This window comes from Megalobrama amblycephala, linkage group LG13 (assembly GCF_018812025.1).
Source record: "Megalobrama amblycephala isolate DHTTF-2021 linkage group LG13, ASM1881202v1, whole genome shotgun sequence".
Lineage (NCBI taxonomy): Eukaryota > Metazoa > Chordata > Actinopteri > Cypriniformes > Xenocyprididae > Megalobrama > Megalobrama amblycephala.
The window spans coordinates 23,260,628-23,273,154 of NC_063056.1; the positions used below are offsets into that span (position 1 = coordinate 23,260,628).

General features: G+C 37.8%; 1 protein-coding gene across 3 annotated transcripts in view; it reads right to left on the reverse strand.

Annotated features, from left to right (window-relative positions):
- si:dkey-22o22.2 (neural-cadherin) overlaps window positions 1–12,527 on the reverse strand; it is a 176,812-nt gene that overhangs the window by 138,869 nt on the left and 25,416 nt on the right. Inside the window, exon 2 of one of the 3 annotated variants that reach the window (XM_048152637.1) lies at window positions 2,575–2,763. The exons of 1 other annotated variant lie outside the window; for it this stretch is intronic. In XM_048152637.1, the coding sequence (XP_048008594.1) occupies window positions 2,575–2,763 (189 nt within the window). Of the gene's footprint in view, window positions 1–2,574; window positions 3,481–12,527 lie in introns of those variants that run through there. One more of the 3 variants, XM_048152636.1, reaches the window with a different exon arrangement.

A 12,527-nucleotide genomic window follows, 5' to 3' on the forward strand; every position in this document is an offset into this window, starting at 1 on the left:
TGCACTTAAACGGGACAAAACAAACAGCCCCGTTCCAAAAGCACTCAAACGAACTGTGTTAGCATGAGGCTTCACAATGGATTCAAAAATAATTGTCTCCCAGAAGACCCTGCATTGGCTTGACTTCACCATACAAGCGTTCGGAGAGAGAAAGTCCTTCAAACTGCCTCCGAAAATGAGATACAAAGCTCTTCTACTGCCAACAGGACTGTGTTCCCATTGTGCTGAATTCTCACAGAAGATTGGAGAGGACACTCCACTGTGTTGTAGTGTTTTAAAGAGATGGCTGTGTTGAAATGACAGAGAGGCTAAAACACAACGTGTTCTGATGTTTGTAGACCAGACTAGGAGAGAAAATGCAGACCAGACAGTATTTTTGTCTGTGAAATGACAAAAATGGACAGCTTGCCAAAACAAACATACAGCGCAACCAGTGTAGTTCCAACCACGAACAAATGACTCTTATGAAATGTTTTTAGTGAATCAAAAACATGCAAATAGCTCAAAAAGATAAATGATCACTTTAAATCATTCTGAAACACTGCAAAATGTTAATCAAATGAAATTGAAGTCTACTCAATAGCTTATGAATAGGAATCAAATCAAATCTGTGAATTACAGGACATGACTGCTTTTGGAACCTTTGTTTTTAAGTGTGTAGTTTTTTTTTTTTTTTTTTCAGCAAAAATAACTATATTGTCATGCATATGTATGTAATCTTATAAATAAGACTATGGTCATACTGCCCACCCATAGTCTAGACATGTGCTAGGCAGACGATACACAGATTCTTAAGTGTAGAAAAAACCTCTTGTTTAATTTTAAAAAGCCACATCTGTTCTGTTCACTGTTGATGATAGAGCTTTCTTCCAAGTTCTCATCCCAACTTAAATTATCCTGTAATTCTCCAATCAGGAGATGCAAGATCATTACGACAGGACATTCCTTAAAGGACTACCATGGGATACTTTACAGAAATGTACATAATACATCTTATTTCTCTTTTCAAGGGAACACGTGGCACCATTTTTTCAGAGGAGCACTTACAGTAAACATGTCAAGAGGTATATTCATCTGATCTCTGAATTCACTTTGTCAAACAATCACTGAGATGACCTCAATCAGATTCACAAACAGCCCCAATGGCATATTCAGGTGATGGACTGGGACCTTTGCTTGCAAAAACAAACATTTATATCCCCCAACGTCAACTACACATCTGCCCCAGCGAAGGTATTTGAGACCACATGTGCTGTCTGGTGACTTCCAGGTGAATAAATATCACTAATTACCCCAAACAAACAGTTGAATAAAGGTTTGCTTTTAGAGCTCTGATTAGCGAAATTAGACCTGCATGACCTCAACCACTTAAGCTAAACTCTCAGTCATAATTAGAAGACTTTCTCCATAACATTTATGTTCACTTGAACCCAGTTACTTGATGATCCCAAATGATCTCATTTGAGTTTAGCCAACATGTCGTTATGTATCAGTTTCACAATAATTCAAGCCGAGTTATCCGGCAAAGTGCATTAGAGTATTACAAACCAATCACAAATTGCTCCTCTGTTCCAGTTTCTCAATTTCTTTCATGATTTCAGTACAATTTTTTCAAGAAAACATCGTAATGGGATCTGAACATACATCTGATGCTTGTGCTTCTCACTTAAACCTTGCCACATATTCTATCATTTGTTTACCTGATTACTAAACTGCAGTGGACAAACTGCTGTAGTTAAACTTAACCCCCCAAATATACTCTCTCGTTGAATTTATATCGTTCATGGGGCTTGAACATGTTGCTAGCAACACCATGTCATGGGTTTGATTCTCAATGCATGAACTGATAAAAAGTGCACCGTGAGTGCATTGTAAAGTGCTTTAGATAAAAGCATCTTCCAAATGCATAAATGTATTTAAATATCAACAGCAGACATAACATTACAATAATATGCTGCATCTCATTAGCTCATAAAAACTCATTGTTACTGGCACTGCATGCGCATTCCTCTGAATGTTGTACCCTATTATGTTTTGAATGTGTTTTTTTTTTCTCTCACATTAAACATCAGATGAAGCATACGTTTACAATTATCAGTACATGTCCCAAATGTCATAAAACTATAACATATCGATAACGTGCGCTATGATTTTCGTTAAGATCTGTGAAGCGCAGTGAAAAAGGAAATAACCCCCTTAACGACAGAAAATATTTATGGTTCAGGACGATGCCCTCTCCTTCATGCTTGTGCTCAGTTTTCAGATCTATGCAAACTTAAAGGAACAGTTCACCTAAAATGCAAATTCTGTCATTAGGCTACTAATACAAAAGGATACGTTAGGCAGAAAGACAATCTCACTCAGTCACCATTCACTTTCAGTGTATGAAATAGATGCAATGAAAGTGAATGGTGACTGGAGTCTCGAGTCATTTTGTGTGAAGAGAACGTCAGGTTTTGAACAGCATTGTTGTGAGTGAATGATGACAGGATTTGCATATTTGGGTGCGCTATCCCTTTGAATAATACAATTAATGCATAAACTGTTTATTTAAAAAAGGCTACATAAACATACCTCTCATGTTGTGGATTTTAACCATGACCTCGGCTGTTGACATCAAACGATGCGCTAAGTACACGCGCCCCGAGTCTCTTTCCATCTGGACCGCTGAGTGCCCGTCCGAAACCACCTCGAACCACTTCTTCTCGAACTTCTGGTCCGGTACCGTAAAGATCAAATCTCCGACTTTCACATCTTCGGAAACTGTAACGGTGTAGGACACTGCTTCAGAAACGGCTCTTGGCTTCCTAACTCGACTTTTGACATCGGTAAGAATCTCTATCCTGTCAGTTGTTACGTTAAATTGTCGTGTACTGTCGTTTTTATCAAGTATCTCGATTTTAACCGCCACTTCTTCCGCTGTTTTATTGCAGCGCGGCAAGCGCGCGATCAAAGTATAGCTCGATTTGGATTTCCCGTCAAAAGTTTTGGTGGTTTTCAAAACGAATCCTGTGTTGTCCAGATATTCGAGTGAAAAATCCGACGAGTCCTCCCCTGTCAAAACTGTTTTAAGTCCAGCCAAGTTTGATTCTTTGCATTTGTCTTCCAGAGGAAAAAGAAACCCAGCGACAACAGTTCCAGGCGGTGCGTTTTCCTCAGTTTGTCCATAAAAGACAGTCGAATGCACAAAAGAAACGGCAATCAAAATAATAAAAAAACTTGCCATAGGAAATCTGAAAAAAGTGGGATTCCGTAAATGCGCCCTCATTATTCCATCAATTCTGCCACTCTGTCCTTAAAATCTGAATTTTATCCCTTATACATCAATAAAATACTACAAATGTAGCCCAAGCCACCACCGAATAATATAAATTAGCTTTTTGCACACTATCTGCACTTTAAGTTTTTAATACGAGATGTCAATGTTTTGTGTGTGGCTCCTCGACCGGCATCATTCAACCATGCTCTCACTCATTCCCGCATCCACCGATACACAGCATCTCCATGTGGTACCCAAGGCCCCGCCTTCAAAATGAGAGCCAATCACAGTGACGGAGGGGTCGGGCTGGAGGTATAGACCCTCCCACTACATTTAAATAGGTATGCAGCTTTCAACTGTCAAGTAACGAGTTTAAATTGTTGAATAGACAATGGGTCTTCCTTTAAAATAATTTCAAACGGTTTTTACAGCGACATTACCTCTCAAAAGTTTGGGGTCTGTAAGATTTTAAAAAAAGAAATTAATACTTTTATTCAGCAACACGTTTAATAGATGAAAAGTGACAGTAAAGATCTTTGTTATAGAAAAAATGTCGTTTCAAATAGGACTATTAGTCCAAATATGGTTCTTTTGATCTTTTTATTCATCAAAGAATTCTAAAAAAAAAAAAAAAAAAAAAAAAAAAAAAAATCACGATTTCCACAAAAATACAACCAATTTTAACATTGATAATAAGAAATGTTTCTTGAGCACCAAATCAGCAGAAGGATCATGTGACACTGAGGACTGGAGTAATGATGCTGAAAAATCAGCTTTATTTCACAGCAATGAATTACATCATCAAATATATTCAAATAGAAAATTTATTTTCAATTGAAAATATTATTTCACAATATTACAGTTTTACTATATTTTTTTGTCAAATTAAAGCTGTCTTGTTTAGCATAAGAGACATCCTTCAAAAACATCTTACCAAAAAATCTTACTAACCCAACTAGTCATTTATATAAGATGTTACAGATAAAACGTACTGCCCTACAAATGGGCAAAACATTGTAACCACACATTTTCTACAAATGAATTATGATGAAATCACAGCAGTTGCATAAACAGTCACTTAACCCTTTCGCACGTAAGTTTAAAATATTCTGGCTGACCCCCCAGCGTGAGTTTTTTAAGGCGACCGTTATTTAGAACGTATCACTTTATGGTTTCCATGGTGACGCGTCATCGCTTGTTACATGACACACCGCAGCACTGTATGAATGATGATCTGCTTTCATTTAATTTTTCCTTTGTTATTCAAAATATTCACAAATTTGTTAACTATAGCATGAAATATCTAATATTCCGATTGCCAAATATGTGCAAGTGGATGTGTTTTGCTGTTTAAACACATTTATAACGATCGCGTTAGATGAGCTATATGCGCGATGGGCGCCGCCATGTTAGTTTGCGCCGCACAGAATCGGATCTGTTGGATTTACAACCCATTAATTTATCCACTTCTCCCGAAATACATGAAAGTAAGTGAGTCGGTGAACTGGGGAAGAATAGAGTAAGCTTTAAAGTTACTTTCACAATGTGTAACGTTATCTGATAAGAATTAAACGTGTCGTCTAATTATAATGGAAAGGGTTGTTTTTTCCGCTTCTATAGACATCATTGTGTATTTTACAAACTCTAAATATATTGTTTTGTTAGTACTCATGTGTATTTAAATGTCTGAAACCTAAAATAAACATTATTTGGTTGAAAACACTGCATGTATGTAATATATGAAAAGCGCTGCGCGCGTCCGTCTCTGGTTTAGCGCCAATCAAAGCGCGCACGCACATTTGAATTTGGGCGTTGATCACGTGATGCACTGAACATTCTAATCAGACCGGTGTGATCGTACGTGTCAAAAATTACTGAACTGGCATTCGGACATAGAACCTGGAAGCGCTGAATATAAACAGCATATGAGAATGACACAGAAGAGAAGATATTGTTGAAAAAAAGTTATTTTTGTTTCATTTTTGCGCACAAAAAGTATTCTCGTCGCTTCATAAAATTAAGGTTGAACCACTGCAGTCACGTCGACTATTTTAACAATGTCTTTAGTACCTTTCTGGACCTTCGAAAGTGGTGGTCAAATTGCTGTCTATTGAAGAGATTTAATCAAAAATATCTTAATTTGTGTTCCGAAGATGAGCAAAGGTCTTACGGGTGTGGAACGACATGAGGGTGAGTAATTAATGACATAAAGCCAAGGCTTACTGTTTACTATCAGTTACTTTTCGGATTCAAATTAGACTGGTTTACAAAAAAATATATATATATATATATGTGAATGATTTTAAAAATGCTATGACCAGCCTTAAAGGGTTAGTTCACCCAAAAATGAAAATTCTGTAATTTAAAACTAAACATGTTTTAAATATAACTTTAGTACCTTTCTGGGTATTTGAAAGTTTAAATTAACTTGCATCAATGCAGACCTCACTGAGTCATAGGATTTTATAAAAAATATCTTAATTTGTGTTCCAAAGATGAACAAAGGTCTTAGGTGTGGAATGAGTGAGTAATTAATGACAGAATTTTCATTTTTGGGTGAACTAACCCTTTAAGAAAAAAAATTGATGACTTGCTTGTAAAACTAATCTAATCTAAATCTAAGTTGCACCTGGTCACTGCATGTCTCTCAGACTATCTGTTCTGATAGACGGGTTTAGCTCAACTATGCTCAGATTCAAAGACAATGGAGTGTGAAATTTGATATCAAATCAATCAAAATGTAATCAAAAAACTTGAAGCCATTGTTCTCAGTTTCACCGTTGGCATAGTTACTGCGTTATGCCTTTGTTGGGTGGCATATTTCCTATGGCTGCTAAAACACTATTAAGACAGACGGTCAAGGTTTGGCTGGTTATAGCTTCAGCCACCTTGCTGGTAGATTCCATAACAACACCTCTCACTCAATGTCATCTGGCTGATGGATTCTGTTTGAGGCACAATGGACATGCACAGACAGGTAAGATCAAAACAAATCAGCCTGTGACATCAAACATCCTGGGACTGTTGGTGCTACAATGCCGAGCTAGAGAATATTTTATTCTGTATTAATCCGTATGTTAATAAATGAAGCTGCTTTGTATTGCAAACAAAACCTTTTTTTTTTTCAATTCACAAATGCACAGTCCTGATCATAATTATTTTCCTATTAAACCACATTTCATTTTTCCCTTTCATTCCTTTTCAGTTTGGTAATTAGCGCTAGTCTATAAGTGTTGGATATTCAGTGATGTTCCATCATAGAAACGGATAATGGGCACATACTGCACGTATTGTCTATATTGTCAAGGCAAGGAGATGAATAGGATGGGCCCCATTCCAGTCTCTTTCTTTTGATGTGTAACAATGTTTTTCAAATCAAACCGCTTTTCAAATGGAAATGAAATTAACAGATATGAGTGCTATTATGGATTCTGTAGTGGGGGATTCATTACGGAGTATTTTTTTCCCCTCAGCTCTATGTGGTTCTACAATCATACTTTGGGCATCTGTAAAGGAGCACAAAGAAAATGATTCTCAGTTTTTCAGGGTTTTAAAATCATTCTCAGTTCATTGTCACTCTGCAGAAATAAAAAAAAAAACGTCATGGCTTTTCATTACTGAAAGGAATGCATTCAAAATTCTGTCATTATTTACTTATTGTCTGTTGTTCCAAACGCGTATTATTCTGTGGAAAACAAAAAGACAAGCTTTGGAGAATGTTTGTTCATCTAGGCTATGTAAAAGACTCTTATTGGCCGGTTCTTTTAGTGAATAGAAATCAGTGCAACCAGTGTAATCTGACTGATGAAGAAACCACTCTTTTAAAGGAATATTTCACCCAAAATTATCTCATAATTAATTCAGCCTCAAGCCATATATATGACTTTCTTCTTTCAGCTGAAAACAATCTGAGTTATATTAAATAATAGCCTGCCTCTTCCCAGCTTTGTAATGGCATTGAATAGTGCCAGAGTTTTTGAAGGTCCAAAAAGCGCATCCATCCATCATAAAAGAAATCCATATGGGTTGAAAAATGCCCTCTGAAGTGAAGCGATAGGTTTTTGTAAGAAAAATATATATCCATATTTAAAACTTTATAAACTATAATCACTGGCTTCCAGCAACGGCATACGAGTGTTCACGAGAAAGTTCCGGCGGAAGGGTGACCTCTGACCCAACGTATAGTTCCTCTTTTCTTTAATACTTCTCATTTTCGACTTCTAATTTGTGACTGCTGTTTTAGTTTGCTCTATCCTCTGCACTTCAGAGTTCGTCAATTCTCACCTTTGCTTGACCTATGCCTACGTCATTCATACGTCAGGTCAGAGGTCGTCACCCTTCTGCCGGATCTTGACTCTCCTGTGAACACGCGTACGGCCGTTGCCGGAGTTCTTCAAATGAATCATTAACAATACTCATTGGTTAAATAAATATTGAACTGAACTCCATAATTTGAGCCCTGTTGTTAATTTTTTAACAATGTAACACTTTAATAAAGTGCCAAAATGGTAAGCAAAATGGACAATATGACTGAAACATATCCAAATGAATTAAAAATGAATCAAACCGAAACAATATCTGAATTGAATCTGTGAAGAGCCTGTGAATCTTAATAGAGTCAAATTGGGAAATATGTATCGATTCCCAGCCCTACTCCTCTTCCAAACAATAAAAGTGCTGTCATTTGGGTTTGAAATGATATGAAAAAGTGTAAACAATGACCAAACGTTGACCTTTGGGCAAACTATTTCTTTAATGTCTCTTGAGAGACTGGCCTTGTATGATGGTACAGTGCTGTGCACGTGTCCATATTGTGTTCAGATGTGTGCTGAACCTTTGTCAACTGTGATGAATGAGCGCAGTGCCAAAGATGAGGCAAGGTGGAAAAACAAAAGATCCACACATGGGAATATTTATCCTCATTCCCATCAGCTCAACATGTGCTTCACCTTGTCATACCTCTACCAGAATCATTCCCACAATACCGAATATATACAAGATATGACATGACATAACCTCTCAGAAATATGTTAATATCACCTTGATTTCTCTCTTTGAAATTTCTTTGCACAATTTCAGGAGTAAGAACCATCCGAACGCTGCCGTGCGCTCGGAACGTTAGCTGAAAGATGTGTGCATGCTTTAAATGGATTAAAGCAATCACCTGCACATTTCTCTAAAGTCAAATAGACTTGTTTAAGCATGAAAGCCCCCGCAGCAGCCCGCCTCCTCCTCCTCACCTCTCTTTGAGAAGCATAACACAAATTACAGCAATTTACCCCAAGAGGCAGTGTGTGCGTGTGACAGCAGAATGGGTTTCGAGTTGACGGTGTCGAATGTCATGTCACAGCCACTCACGCCAGTCTTTCATCATATTTTGGCATGCCTCTCTGTGGAAAAAGTGACAGGAATGGAGAGGGAAAGACGGCAATCTCGCAAACCTTGAGTTTCTCCGTCAAAGGTCACCAGAACTGACAGGAATTCTCTCTCTTGCCATCACTGGCTCGTTTCCTCCTCATTTCCATCTGTACTCTCTCTCTTTTTTCTCTTTCCATCCTTCGTGCACTCTCTCTTTAATCTGAGAACTTGACAGTCAAATGAATGCCAGGTGGATTTCTTTTGCCTCCGCCCCTGTTGTATCTCAGACAGAGAAAGAATTATTCAACAGCTAGAGTAGCCCTGCTCGTCCATCTCCTCTCTGTGTGCACAGAATCGGTCTCTGTTCTCCTGTCTGGTGTATCAGATTGCTGACTGGTTCCTCATATGCTCACTGACAGAAAGGCAGGCGTGTGGGACGGTCCCCGTGCCCGTCCCCGCAACTCTAGTGATAACATCTTAAATCAGAGTCTGCAGAGCTGCTTCTCTCTGTCACATCGTCCTCCTACCAGCGCTTCTCTGTCATTTCCAAATCCATCTCCTGCCTTCTTTTCTTCCTCTGGCTTCATCCCATCATTATTGCATCTGTATTGTTCTCTTTGTGCAAACGTGTGCTCATTACAACTTTCTACAGTTTTAGCCTAGTTGGCTCATATTGAGAAGCGTTCTTGAGCATTATGTTCGAATTACACACAATATCCATATTAAAGGGTTAGTTTACCCAAAAATTACATTTCTGTCATTAATCACTCACCCTCATGTCGTTCCACACCCGTAAGACTTTCGTTCATCTTCGGGAAACAAATTAAGATGTTTTGATGAAATCCGAGAGGTTTTCTTTTTTAAATTACCGTCATTCAAGGTCCAGAAAAGTAGTACAAGCATGGTTAAAATAGTCCACGTGATTACAGTGGTTCAACCTCAGTGTGATGCTGATGCAGAAGCCGGCCAATACTGAGCTGGCATTCGCACGTAGAACCTGGAAGTGCTGCAATGGAAATAGCGAATGAGAATGACAGGGGTGAGACGAATTTGTTGAATAAAGTCGTTGTTTTTGTTCTGTTTTTGAGCACAAAAATTATTCTCAGTGCTTCATAACATTAGGGTTGATCCACTGTAGTCACGTTGACTATTTTAACAATGTCTTTATTACTTTTCTGGACCTTGAACGATGGTAATTTCATCACTTTCAATGGAGGATAAAAAAACCCTCTCGGATTTCATCAAAATATCTTAATTTGTGTTCCGAAGATGAACGAAGGCCTTATGGGTTTGGAACGACATGAGGGTGATTAATGACAGTGATTAATGACGAACCCTGAACTAACCCTTTAGGAATGCACTAATATTAAAATTAAGGCCAGTAGGATAATCCAATGATTAACATATATTTTATTTTAAAGGGGTGGTTCAATGCGATTTCACTTTTTTTACTTTAGTTAGTGTGTAATGTTGCTGCTTGAGCATAAACAGTATCTGCAAAGTTACAGTGCTGAAAGTTCAATGCAAACGGAGATATTGCCTTTAAACTTAAGGCAGTTTATTGCCTACAAAAACGACCGGTTTGGACTACAACGAGCTTCTTCCCGGGTTGGTGACATCATAAACCCTGCAAAACAGGCCCCCGGAAACACGCAAAAAAAAAATGGGCGAGGCCATGTCATGCAGCATAACGAAAGCGGAAGAGTTGTGTACACCAGATGCGAGCGGCGAGGCGCGTCAAAGATAATAGAACCCATTATAATCTGTGATATTTTCTACACTGGATGCGGTGCTGAAGAAAGCTTCCAGAATCTACGCGAGTTCAATGCTGGATTTGAACAAAGGCTTTTACTGAAAGAAGCAGTTCCCACTTTAAAAGCTGAAGCTGCTGCTTATTGGCTTCAAACTGTAAGTACGTTTTATTGTTTGTACATGTCTTTTAAGCTTATAGTTCTGTTGCTATTTTTGGTTGCATCTAGGACGTAAACAAAGAGCAACTCGTTTTTGCCAGTTAGCTGTATTATAGTGCATACTTCAACAAACACCAACAAACTTCTATGTTCATAGACAAACAGTTGTTCATGCTGTAAATTAAACACTATACTTATACAAAAAAGCGACTACTCAGTCATGTATTCAGCTACAATAAAATTTTAATAAGGATAAAACTGTATATTGAAAGCTAACAAACAGCAGTGACAACATCTAAACACTTTGACACAAATACTAAATGAAATACCATTCTTAAACGTCCTTTAAAAGCTGTGATTGCTGTTCATCTGGGTCTGATTCGGGCTCAGTTTGATACAGCAATATAATCAAATTGAGCATACAATATAACCGAAGCCCACGTAACCGGTAACAAATGGTAAGGGGCGTGGTGTTTCCAGATGCTTTAGCGAATCAAAAAAACGAAGCATTAAGACATGTTAAACTGCGCCCCAAAAACACAATCAAGCCTAGAAAAAAAACCATTGAACCACCCCTTTAATAGCATAATACAATTTGGTCTAAATAAATTAAAATGAAACACTAAAAAGCTACAAGTGAATTTAGGCATTACAACATTATAAAGTACAGTAAGAAAAATGAATATTCATTTAAGATTTGTAATAAAGATTACATTTAACAGTGTTAATAAATTATTAGCACTAATAAATGGAGAAAAAAATTAATATTGGCTGAAAACACATATATTGTGCATCCCTTCCAAAACAAAATACCCTAATGCTTTCCCAGAGGAAAACTGGCAATCATTGATTCCCAGCTTAATATGCAGAGACATCAATAAGTAAGCACTTAATTCCCCAAAATATGTAAATGCAATGGCTTTGCAGAACTTTTAAATCATGGCTCTGTTTGGAGGCCTAGACTATTCATTGGGGTGAAATTGCAATACAGTATATGCTATATATAAGCTACATGTTGCCTGCAAAAGAATTCTATCAGGACACACTAATTTTGAATGGCTATTAGAGGAGAAAGATTTGGTTGGCCTCAATTTGTGTAGTTACAGCATGTATCAGCAGGAGCTAACCAGCCAAATCTTGACCCCTTGGTTTGAGTATCTGAACTAGCCCAACTCAGCAACATTGGCTCCAAAAATGGTACAAGTTTGGGCCAAGACGATCAATGAAAGACAGGGAAATGTTCAGAAACCTATTTGAAAATCATTATTTTGCTTTCCAGAATTTATACAAAAGACCCTATTTGCTCTACATTAACTGATACTGTGATCTAATTTCTGATGTTCTTTCCTACGGGCCCATTCAAGTCATTCAGAGAGAAAATCTTACCCCAGAGATATGCTCTTTGACGTCTGGGACTCATATGTTTGTGCGAAAGATGATGCGTAGTTGAACATAAAGAGAGAAGCACGATAAAGAAAGAGCGACAGAAACAGAGGGAGAGAGAGAATGACACCGTTCTTCTCCTGTGACCTATGCAATTGCTAGAGTAGAGACAGCTCATCAATCTCCCATGGTTGAACATCACTCTCTGTCTCCCCCCCACCCCAGCTCCCAATGGAGGGACAGCCTGTCTTGTCCTAATGCATGTGTCCTTACCTCTCAGCTCTTCTCAACAGATTTACACTCCAGCCCTCTGCCTGTGACAGCAGCTTTCCTTTCACTCCAATCACCATCACTTTGGACCAAACCAGGGGCGTTACTAGAATTCAACCTTAGAGGAGCAGAGTACCTTATCTCTATACCCTCATCTGAGCTGTTGGGGTTGAGTGGAATATTTCTTGGTTTAATAGAGAGAGGTCATGTGTTGAAATCTTGCTTGACTGGACTTTAAAAAAAACAAAAAAAAACAAATATACATATATATATATATATATATATATATATATATATATATATATATATATATATATATATATATATATATATATATATATATAACC